The 12525-nt window shown below is 41.4% G+C and overlaps 1 protein-coding gene across 2 annotated transcripts in view; it reads left to right on the forward strand.

Moving 5' to 3' along the window:
* Positions 1–1170: 1170 nt before the first annotated feature.
* LOC111864376 overlaps positions 1171–12525 on the forward strand; it is a 13123-nt gene continuing 1768 nt past the window's right edge. Inside the window, exons 1-4 of one of the 2 annotated variants that reach the window (XM_023851587.2) lie at positions 1171–1370; positions 2260–2374; positions 6281–6471; positions 11013–11120. In XM_023851587.2, the coding sequence (XP_023707355.1) occupies positions 1366–1370; positions 2260–2374; positions 6281–6471; positions 11013–11120 (419 nt within the window). In that variant the 5' untranslated portion in view covers positions 1171–1365. The remainder of the gene's footprint in view (positions 1371–2259; positions 2375–6280; positions 6472–11012; positions 11121–12525) is intronic. The other variant, XM_033751413.1, reaches the window with a different exon arrangement.

Below are 12525 nucleotides of genomic sequence, written 5' to 3' on the forward strand. Positions count from 1 at the left end.
ATTGTGAACACGTATAAGCTACAACGCGTACATTACAGATGTTACCACGAGAATGAAGGCCAGTCCTACTACACTTCCCGCTGAAACGAATACCCTTCAAGAAGGTGTCTCCAAGTCTGTCCGACTGTGAGAGATAAGAGACAAAACGTAACTCAGGACAGAGGAGATCAGAGAAGACCAGATCGGAATTAAGACAAGATAAGATGAGATCAGAGAAGACCACATCAGAGGTCAGACGAGAGACGAAGCCCTAGTCAGGTCGCATCATCTGGAAGACGTGATTTCAGAGTGAGTGTAACTGCTTCCCCTAATCCGCAACCCAGCAATTATTTGTCATGGAACCTCGGACACGTGACAATAAAGGTAGGAGTAAACACTTCGCGACCATCACGTCATAAATTTCGGTGCATTTTCCCAGCCAGAAGAATATTCAGATACCTTAGTAACGGCGCAGGAATATAATCAGTTCTTGTATTAGAATTTTTTTTTAATTCGCTTAGTGGGGGGGTGGAGTCCAACTGGGTCCACTCGGCACGTCGGCCACTGATTGGCCTAGTGTACCTGGAATGAAGATTGGCAGGACAAACCAAAGTGCTCGGAGAAAACCCGCCCCAGGGCCACTTTATCCACCATAAATCCCTCTTGACCAGACCCAAGATCGAACCCGGGCCCCCGCGGTGGGAAGCCAGAGACTAACCGCTTGAGCTATGGCGCGGCCCTTTTTTGAGGATTAGCCAGAAAGTGTGTTTACAAGGAATATACGAGGAGGTTTCTTACTAAAATCCCTGATAAGAAAAATGCTGGGAAATTCGTTTGTCATCCCACTACTGTTCGACATTGTCTCTTCAAAAACAGAGATATCGTAGCACATAACGATTTTTTTCTGCTCCCTTTCCGTGTAAGTCTACATGTTCTCGCCCATTGGAGCTCCAGTTGATTTTCCTTGTCCAACTGATTCGTATACAAAATAGGCGGTAAATGGCGGGCGGGTTGACGTATAGTGTTACCAGCAATGATCAACATATCCCTCCAGCACGCGATAAATGTTTATCTTTTGACTGCGAGTTTATACGTCATGTAAACTCACTTTCTGCCCGCCCCTCGTATTAAACGAGTATTTACAAAACATCCAATCCTGCTCCGAAGAAATGTAACTATAGCCAGGTCGGTGTTTGTTGTAACGGAATGCAAAGTAAATACTACAAGATTTAAGAGCGCTATGGAAACTGCCACGTGAATTATGAAGTCAAACACAGCATTCGCTTACGGTAAAGAGCATTGCTCTTTAGCATTGCTTGGTCTATTAAGGAACACAGGAAATTCTGTATCGTCCGAGATCAGCTGTGCTTTTCAAAGAAAGAAGAAATGTCGTATGTATTCGTTTATGTACTTTCATACTCTTATCAGTTTTGTTCTGCAATTAATAATAGACAACTGATGACTTTCTAGAATATCCGATGATAAATAAAAAAATACATTTCATATATTATCTTCGTATTACTTGTTACGTATAAAATATTATTTTAGTAGGTTTGTTCAGAATTAATATTAACATTTTTTAGATTATTTTTCGTAGAACGGGGAACACAGAATTCTGACTTTGAATGTATGCAGCTGATATCAGGAAATAATACACAGGTAAAAATTATACTGCCGGTCACGGTATCCGAGCAGTCTAAGGCATGTATTATCTTCGCTCGCTTGGAAACCGGGATCGTGGGTTCGAATCCCACTCAGGGCAATGATGTTTAGTTTGTGTGTGTGCGTTTTTCTGTGTTTGTGTACAGGTAGAGGTTTTACGACGAGCTGATCACCCGCCCAAGGAGTCCTACCGAATATGTAAGATCTAGAAAAACCAAAGTGAACGGAGAAGTTCATGGAGGTAGGCCTACTCCCACTGGGGCTGTACGAACACAATATACACAATTGCCGATCACAGTGGCTGCACGGTCTAACGTATGAACTGTCTCGCTCGCTCAAACACTGAGGTTCTGGCTTCGAATTCCACTCAAGCATGGATGTTTGTCTGCATTTATTCTGTGTTTGTATTGTCTTGTGTAGGTAGGGGCCTTTCGACGGGCTGATCCACCGCCAGAGGAGTCCTACCGACTGACTATATGATTAAGAAACTGCAAAACAGAGGCCAAAGCACATCACGGACTCTAGCTCTCACAGATTATTATTATTATTATTATTATTATTAATATACACAATTATAATGAAATTCCTGTGCACTAATACTCCTTGTTTATGCTGTAGGCTATCTCCTTTAAGAGGAACTGTGTTTCTAACGCTGATGTTGTACTGCTGGTTGTCTACCGACACTCGTTGGAACGTACGAGCTTTGGTGTACCCTAAAGGTGCTACGTACAAGGTAAGTAATTACAGCTTCACTTGGTATACACATCATTGGATATCGCTCACGACTAGCTAGTGAAACCTCATAAACTGCCGAGAATTTTGTTCTGCCAGTTACTGCATCTTTTATATAAATAAAGCTACCAACATGGGGAGAAGATGTAGTTATATAATGACGGTCTATGTTTAAATGCAGCGGCCGTTTTCCTGTTCTTATTATCAGATGCGTTTTCTGTTTCGTTGGTAAATTTTAAAAACAAATGCCGTTAATATAGCGTCACGATTTTAAGTGACTAGACACGGGGTTATGATAGGTAATTGGATTTATTTGACCCTTACAAACCTAACTACAAATATTATAATACTATGGCGAAATCAAGCACTTTACAATTCACTATCACAGGCATTAAATCTTCTCTGACACCTGTGTCTTTACTGACCGTTGTCTGCAACGGCTTCCAACACTGTGGGGTTCTCAGTTTCCGCCTTTATTTCCTTACAGCCTGCCGCCTATCTCATAACTACTCATGGAAGCTGCTCCTGGCCATTGATTGGCTACCATTCGCTATCTGCTATTAGTGACTTCCTACTCAGAATTCGTCTGTCTCAAAATTAATCAAAGACAAATTCAAAATTGCTTCACGACTTTTGGTTTACAGACAATCAGTTTGTCCTGGCGTCAGGCACCTTGAGGAACACAACCAGAGATATTTTATCAACTAAACTCTTGCTGTAATATTTTTTATGTAACATCCTCTCCGACGATAATATGTGTTGTCTGTTTTGAATATGTTTGTTATTTCGTCAAGTGTACGTATCAGTCTTATAGCACGTTAATGAAATGTCTTCCTTTTGCACTATATGCAACTATATACAATCTATCATGTGGTTTGAGATGAGTCTCTGAAAGGGAGCTACATCTATATGTAGGTCTTGCAGCTGTTTACTGAGCTCATAACGCTGCATCCAAATGCCTTTTACAGTAAATGATATGACTTTGAGCGGTCTATAAATTCTAGCAATCATTTTGTTGCGTTAAAAGCTATTAGGTTTTGTCACCGGTACATGGGCTCGGCAAGAAAAACCGCCTCCAACAGTCCCTCTATTGTTACACCTGTAGCTAGTGTGACGTTCATATGCTGTGACTGTCGTGGACACGTATTTGCAGAGCCGTTGCCTAGCAACGGTCATTTAATCTGGGTCTGCTATATTCGGGCTATCAGCGAATATATCACAACATCTATATTAACGCATTCAGCACTTTACGTAGTAACTGAAAAAGAAAGACCTGATTTGAATTTATGTTGTGCCAGTAACCGGAACAATAAATTTGTTATACGTATATATACATAATGTTCCATTTATATTGATCGTTGTAAATAACACTTATATTTAGCATTGAGTTTTAAAAATTGATAGTGACGTTGATATCTCTTAAGGAAAAACGTTATGAGCAAGTTGTAAACGGAATTATGTCCTCGGAACCGTACAGAAATTATCCGAAACTTTTTTCGATGCTGCATAGAAGAGTTACTCAACTGATCAAGAAAAATGTGATATATTGAGCATACAGAAGTAAACCAGTTGCACAACCGAATGTCCGTTGCTGTGTTACGTATCTCTAACTGTTGCGGAACTTGCGCAATTATCTTGACTAAAAGGAAGTACAGGACACTCAGCCAAATCAGTTGCAATTACATCAGTGCAGACCAACAGCACAACACAGTGAGGGGGCCAGTAACTTTCATATAACCGATTCAAAATTATTATACGTGTATGATTATTATAAGTACATTCGCCAGTGTTTAATGCAACGTATTCAACAAATCAGCTAAGTTAACGTCTATGATCTCATTGCTATTAAAAATTTATTGCGAATATGAGGATATCTACATCAAATTCGAGATAGAATAGTCAGTATAGCGACTGGCTATGGGCTGGGTGACCGAGGGTTGGGAATTCGAGTCCCGGTGGGCGTAAGAATTTCTCATTTTCCACTACATCCAAACCGGCTCTGGGGTCCACCCAACCTCCTATCCAATGGGTACAGGGAGCTCTTTCTCCGGAGATAAAGCGGCCAGTGTGTGAGGCTGAGCAATGTCCTCCAGCAACTGCCGAGGTCAAGTAAATGTGGATCTGTACATCTACTAACCCACACGCCTTCATGGCGTAGTGCTTAATTAGTTAAGCACTGGGACAACTTTACCTTACTTTTATAAGGATATCTCTATTGCACGCTACTGGCTAGAATTCTTGGCACATATTCACAAAAGATAAATTGTAATATAAGGCAAATACGTAACCGTCCCAATTTCAAAACTAAAAACCTCACTCAACAAAACGAAATAAAAAACAAAACAAACTCCGTGATTTTAGTCCGCAAACGAACTATACCGACCGAGCGACCGCCTCTTGCCGGCGAAGTTTAGTGTCAACTTTTGCGGATAGAGAGTGTCGGGTGGTCAGCCCAACGAATCCCCACGATCGATAATTTCGGTTTTCTAGACCGGAGCCGCTGTTTCCTTGAAATAGCTCCTCAATTATCCTCACGAGGATGAGTGTACCCCGTTCCAGACCCACTACTTCTCAGAAAATCTGGTAGTGCCAGGAATCGAACCCGGACCTCTGGATTTGTAGCTATGAACTCTGACCACTAGACCACAGAACCGGTTCAAGTGAAATCAATACGTGGGGAGATTTAGAACAGTTAGGCATAATTAACATTTATTTCTTGTGTACAGCAACTTCCACGGAAGTGGAGCTTGACGTCTCGAAGGTAAAGCCCGATACCCGAAAATACATTATTGCAAGGACAAACCATGTGTAATTTACATATCGGAGTATGTGAAGTGAAAAACAGAACTAGCATTAGAATTCCTCTAAACAAAACACTCTTACACTTAAGTCTTAATGCTCAGATTCGAAAATAATGCACGTCTATGCTTCGGTTGTCACGTGATGTGTACCTTCCTTCTCCGTGGGGCTATTCAACTCATGAGATCCTAGTTCCATTAGTTTACCAGGTCGGTAAGCGCTTTGCCACGCAATGCAAGAAGCCCTTTAAGGTTTATTTACCGCTCTCAGTGCCTCAAACCATATAGAATCATATGGTATGGCCATAAATGTATGATTAATTTTAAAGGACGTGGAAAGAAAAAGTTCTGGCCTCCTTATTTGTATTTTTTTATAGAATTTGTGCGGAAGGACTGAACAGAATCTTGAAATACCTCAGTCATAATGGGTGTTATCCAGGACGAGATTCAAACCAGGGACCTATCTGCACAAGGTAGAAGCTTCGCCGTTTCAGTCAACTTACTCGGTTTCAAGGAACGCCTTCTCGGGTTACCATGGTCGGAGATCTGAGTAATTCAGTTATATGAAGCAACCGACGGGAATTAGTGGAGCTGCACCGATATGATATTTGCATATAGCTTAGAAGTGATATAGGGCTTAGGATTAAGTCTCCTTGCTCTAGTTCTAAGACCGCCTCTGTGGTCTAGCGGTCAGGAGTTCCTGCCTAGAGATCCAGAGGTACCGGGTTCGAATCCCGGCTCTACCAAATTTTATGAAAATTAGTGGTTCTAGAACGGTGTCCACTCAGAGTCGTGAGGATAATTGAAGAGCTATTTCAAGGAAATAGCGGCTCCGGTCTACAAAACGGCAGTGGGGATTCGTTGCGCTGACCACGCGACACTCTCTATCCGCTGTAGTTGGCACTAACTTAGCCGAGAAGCGGCGATTGCTAGGTCGGTATAGTTCGTTTGCGGACTACAGGCCACCGAGTTTGTGTTTTTTGATCTAGTTTTAAAATGTGCATATTTTCTCCACAATTCTTCTCAAATAAAAATATAAGAGTTTTTTTGTTGAGATTTCATATATATGCTTTCGGCCTGTAACTATATATTTATTTTCCGTCTCCCAGTTTAATATAGGTATGGGATTCCCTGTGGATTTGCCGCAGAAAATCCTGTCGTTTTCAATGAACTTCCAGTTCCAGTACACGCAGCCTACGAACTTCACTCCTCTGAAAGAGTTCCCTGAAGTCAGACGGTCCTTTCGTGAGACAGTGGACAGGAGTTCGTCTTACCTAGCCCTGCAGAATGTCATGGATAGGTGAGTGCTCCATTGTGAACATACTGTTTGGCATGCAAGGAATGGGAAATGAAGAGATGCTTCTTTGATACAATCATTAATAGAGAATTGATTTCTTAACGACAAAGCAACAAGTAATGCATTTCGAAGTGGAAGCTGCTGTTGGAATCCGTGCAACAGGAATGGAAAATTTCTGGAACATTCTCTACTGCTTGAAGATTTACTCAGGGCTCCAGGAAAACAGTTAACAATAAGCATCATAAGGTTTAGCGATCAGGTGAAGTGGACTTTTCTAAAGGAAGACATTAACGTATATATGTTAATATCAGTGTTCATTTCTTTAAAAATATTTATCATTTGACACTTGTACTGAAAAGGCAGTTCGTTTTCTGAGAGTTAGGGCTAAATTTTAGTATTATATTTAGTTGTACTAAAAGTAAAGATATCCTTGTAACAGGCCGGGGAGGCCCATAGGGTTGTGAGGCGTTGAGGTTCCCTCATTTTCTAGAGGATCGGCTCATAGATGGCGGTAAGGTTGTCAGTCTTACGCGCCGGCCGTCCTTTACCCCCAAGAATATTCCAAGAATGATCCTGGTACTCATTTCAGTTAGGGGTTAAGTCGAACCCAGGCCATAGTGCGGTTGGAAGGATTAGGTAAATTGAAAAAATCCACCTCATCGGGATTCGATCCCGCAACCTTGCGGCTTATAGCGTAGTGCTTCAACCAACTACGCTACCGCGTGTCCCTATTTAGATGTACTTCATGTCTCATACTGAGGAATTGGAAAGGATTTATAATGGTTGTGGCCAATTTTAAACAAATATTAAGGTATTCTTGTGGAAGAACTGAGAGGAAGCACGAGGAATAAAAAGCAAAACAGAATGGGAAACATAAACCTACAAGGAATAAAAAATTTGATAGATCATGAGAGAGAAATTAGGATGTATTATCGGAAAATAGAAGACAGAAGAGCCGGTGAGATAAAGCAGACACATAGAAACATGAGAAGAGGAGAGACATCTAAATATAGAGAGGGCACTGTGTAGGGAAGAAGAAGACAGAAGAGCCGGTGAGATAAAGCAGACACACAGAAACATGAGAAGAGGAGAAATATCTCAATATAGAAAGGGCACTCTGTAGGAAGGTGAAGACAGAAGAGCCAGTGAGATAAAGCAGACACATAGAAACATGAGAAGAGGAGAGACATCTCAATATAGAGAGGGCACTCTATAGGGAAGAAGAAGACAGAAGAGCCGGTGAGATAAAGCAGACACACAGATACATGAGAAGAGGAGAGACATCTCAATATAGAGAGGGCACTCTATAGGGAAGAAGAAGACAGAAGAGCCGGTGAGATAAAGCAGACACACAGATACATGAGAAGAGGAGAGACATCTCAATATAGAGAGGGCACTCTATAGGGAAGAAGAAGACAGAAGAGCCGGTGAGATAAAGCAGACACACAGATACATGAGAAGAGGAGAGACATCTCAATATAGAGAGGGCACTCTATAGGGAAGAAGAAGACAGAAGAGCCGGTGAGATAAAGCAGACACACAGATACATGAGAAGAGGAGAGACATCTCAATATAGAGAGGGCACTCTATAGGGAAGAAGAAGACAGAAGAGCCGGTGAGATAAAGCAGACACACAGATACATGAGAAGAGGAGAGACATCTCAATATAGAGAGGGCACTCTATAGGGAAGAAGAAGACAGAAGAGCCGGTGAGATAAAGCAGACACACAGATACATGAGAAGAGGAGAGACATCTCAATATAGAGAGGGCACTCTATAGGGAAGAAGAAGACAGAAGAGCCGGTGAGATAAAGCAGACACACAGATACATGAGAAGAGGAGAGACATCTCAATATAGAGAGGGCACTCTATAGGGAAGAAGAAGACAGAAGAGCCGGTGAGATAAAGCAGACACACAGAAACATGAGAAGAGGAGAGACATCTCAATATAGAGAGGGCACTCTGTAGGGAAGGTAAAGACAGAGGAGCCGGTGAGATAAAGCAGACACACAGAAACATGAGAAGAAGAGAGACATCTCAATATAGAGAGGGCACTGTGTAGGGAAGGTGAAGACAGAAGAGCCAGGGAGATAAAGCAGACACACAGAAACATGAGAAGAGGAGAGACATCTCAGTATAGAGAGGGCACTCTCTAGGGAAGGAGAAACCTGAAACAAAGAGCAAGAGAGACTAGACTGTGAGAGAGAGACATGCAAAATCGAGATTTATATCGACTGTCGGAGAGAGCTGTTATGAAGAGATGCAAAGGAAGAGGATAAAGGAAAGTATAGCTCAAAATTAAAGTGAAATATAACGTAGAAAAGCTTAACGGAAATAAAAGTTGAAGTGGATGGATAGCTACAGAAAAAGTATATGTAAATATGTGCGCCTGCGCGGACGCAAGAGCGAGCTCTGATATGGATTTGAGTTACAAACGTTACATACAGCCTCCGTACCACTATTAGACCGTCTTTGCCATATTCGTTAAATTACCAAAGCAGTACAGAACTGATACAGAAATTGTAAACTCTTCTGCTGTCTTGTATTGATGCGAAACTTGGTCTCCGATAAGGGAACAATATAGACAGAGGCTGTTCGAGAGAATTGCGCTTAGGAGAACATTTGGACCGAAGGAATATTAAAAAAGAGGTGGTTACAAAAATTGCATAAAGAGGAGCTTCATAAGTTATACTCTTACAATGATCAAAAGAAGGTGGAGGAGATGGGTATAGCATATAACACGCATGGTAGCGAAGAGGAATGCATACAGGATTTAGGTCGGGAAACTAGAAGGAAAGAGACCAGTAGGAAAACATAGACGTAGGTGCGAGGATGTATTAAGATGGATATTAGGCAGCGCGATAGATCAAGCGGTTAGTCGCTGGCTTCCCAACGCGGCGGCCCTTGTTCGATCCCGGATCTGGTCAAGTGGGATTTGTGGTGGACAAAATGGCTCTGGGGAAGGTTTTCTCCGTGTACTTCGGTTTCCTCTGCCAATCTTCCTTCCACCAATTGCTTCACAATCACCCTCACCTATCATCTGGGGCTGATAAAATAGGCCAGAAGTGGGCGCAGTACAAGGGACTTGGTCCCACCCCATTAGCATTAAAAAAAGATGGATCTTAAGGATATAGGATGTGGTGGTATGGTATAATTTGACTCAGTGCATAGCTTAGCAGCAATCTCTTCAAAACACGGTAATAATACACGTACACTTTCCGGTTCCATAACATGATTTTTGGCTCTCATGGAGGACTAGGCTCCATGGAGTTAAATAGTAAACTTCCCTGCTCCCCATTCTATGGCCATCAAGGTTGTGACATCTTGTCATGTTTCAGGCGGTCACGTGTTTCAGAGGGGCACGGAGTTGGAAACCTTTGCCCTTTGATTTGCCTAATTACCTCTCTGTTTCTTGCCTGTTTACGCTGAGCCCACCTCACTCTTTTCAATTCCATGCTGAAGTTGAAACAGTGGTATCCATCTACACCAGCAGGCGGTGCCACTAAAATGTAAGAACTCACGGCAGTGAAAGCTGCGAAAATGACATTATTCTGCAACCGTTTCTGCCAGTAGTGAGAAGTTTGTGCAGAACCACAATTTCTGCACAGACAAGTATATTCCAACCACTGTGGGAACAAGGGTACGTCATAATCAGTTAGTGACGTAGACTATTACGTCATCATTATAAAGTCACTGGATTCTGTATTCAGAATATTTCCTTTATACATACGCCGGCAGGATATATAAACTAAATACGTAAGGTTGCCTGCACAAGGCATGACGCACCCAGCTTCGTAAAGTACCGTGGACCCTCGAACTTCGAACGGTTTGATGTTCGAACAACTTGAATCTAGAACAAAAAAAAAAATATTCGAGGAAAATCCAGTTTTGAAGGTTGAACAGAAACTCGAGAGTCGAGCGAAGTATCACGTCGTCGTCACTTGGTCGTCACGCCTTGTAGAGAAGTGGCGCCCCAATATCGCAGATGTGAAGAGGAGTATCAACCTGTGTAATGACAATGTAATGCAACATTTCAGAAAAATGTTAAAAAGTAGACGAAAACAAATGACATTACACAGGTTTCTCGCAAAAGGAAAATCAGGCGGTAGTAATGTCATTGAACAACAACTCTCAGCTAGCGAATTCCAGAAGAAAGAAGGCTAATTCACCTTCCAACGAACAGTAATATCCCTCCTATTATTATTATTATTATTATTGCTTGATTATTATACAATATTTTTAGGTATATACTATTATAAATAAAAACATTTAATTATTATAATTAAATATACTTGTTTTATCATTATTTACCAATATAATCTTTTGAAATTAGCACTTAAAATATTTTATACCGAGTAAATTTTGGTGTTTCTGTGAAAGGATTAATTCAATTTACATTATTTAAAGTGGGGAAATTTAAATGGGAAGTCGAATAACTGGAAAATCGAATCGTCTCCTGGAACGGATTCCGTTCGAAGTTCGAGGTTCAATTGCAGATGAATTATAATAGTTACAGTATTGGTGGTGGTATGGTATGGTTACAGACATGGGTTGGACGGCAGAAACTGTCTTCTGAGAAGTATCTGCGAGGTTGCAGAGGCCCCGGTCTACTACAACGGGTTAATAGGAGAATTACTCCACGTGATTCTTTCGTAAGTGTCGGGACATATTGTAATTTTAGGCTTAGAGGTAACAGAGAAAATTACATGTAGGAGATAATTAATTACTGATTGCTAATACGGGTATTTTTTTTTTCTTGGTCGTACAGCCCCAGTGGGCCTAGGCCTACCTCCATAAACTTCTCCCTTCACTTCGGTTTTTCTAGCTCTTACACGTTCGGTAGGATTCCTTGGGCGGGTGATCAGCTCGTCGCAAGGCTTCTACCTGTACACAAACACAGAAAAACGCACACACACAAACTAAACATCCATGTCCTGAGTGGGATTCGAATCCATGATCCCGGTTTCCAAGCAAGCGAAGGCAGTACATGCCTTAGACCGGCCAATACACGTAATTATATTAACGAATTAAATCTAAATATTAGACTGAAAATTATCTTCGTAAAGGAGCAGTGGAAGGTATTGGGGCGGGGACTAATTAATATTCGAGTGGAGGTGTAGCTCCATGATTCTTTTCCTCCGCAGTACATGCAGGTGAGTAGTCAGCCTAATGCCCGGGCCGCTTTACCCCTGGGGGAACAACTCCCGGTAGCATTGTACAGGAGACTGGCGTGGCCCCGAGCCGTCTGAACACTGAAGAAAAGATAAAAAAATCTTTCTCTATCTACAATCGAACCCTACTTCTTCTGTAGTCCACCACGTATCCTAGTCACTATATGACTGAGCTATCCCGGCTCCTCATCCATGCATTCATTTCCTTACAGTAAATGAAATCCTGTACGTACGTGTGTATATTCATGAGCAGGTAATTTCACTTCAGAAACTAAACGAACTCAAATGTTCCAGCCTAACTTAGAGTGGGGTAAAAATTATACACATTGAGATATGGGGTTTTCGGACTTTATCCATCGTCCTGGTTTTTAAGATAACTAAGAAAAAATACGACGTTTCGGAAACTGGATCTATTTCCGTCATCCTCCTCTTTCTAAGGGACCAAACAGAATAGGTGTTTTCCCTCACCTGAGGACGGAAACAGATCCAGTTTCCGAAACGTCGTGTTTTTCTTAGTTATATTAAAAACTGGGACGAGGGATAAAGCCCGAAAACCCAATATCTCTGTGTTATACACCATCGTCAGGACCCTACAGTAACTAATTACACACATTGTTCCGCCGCCATTTTATTTGAATATCCTGTCATTCCATAATAGTTACGTAACTACTGCCATCTTTTGAGAGAACATCGCACTACACATTTTATATTATTTTTCTGTTCAACTTTGAATATGTCCATAGATAACCTCTATTTAATTGTGTGTGTGTGTGTGTATGTGTGTGTGTGTGTGTGTGTGTGTGTATATATATATATATATATATATATATATATATAGGTCTCTTCACGTTTTTATGCACCCTCTGTAGTGACAGTTTAATTTATT

The sequence above is a fragment of the Cryptotermes secundus genome, unplaced genomic scaffold, assembly GCF_002891405.2.
Source record: "Cryptotermes secundus unplaced genomic scaffold, Csec_1.0 scaffold357, whole genome shotgun sequence".
Lineage (NCBI taxonomy): Eukaryota > Metazoa > Arthropoda > Insecta > Blattodea > Kalotermitidae > Cryptotermes > Cryptotermes secundus.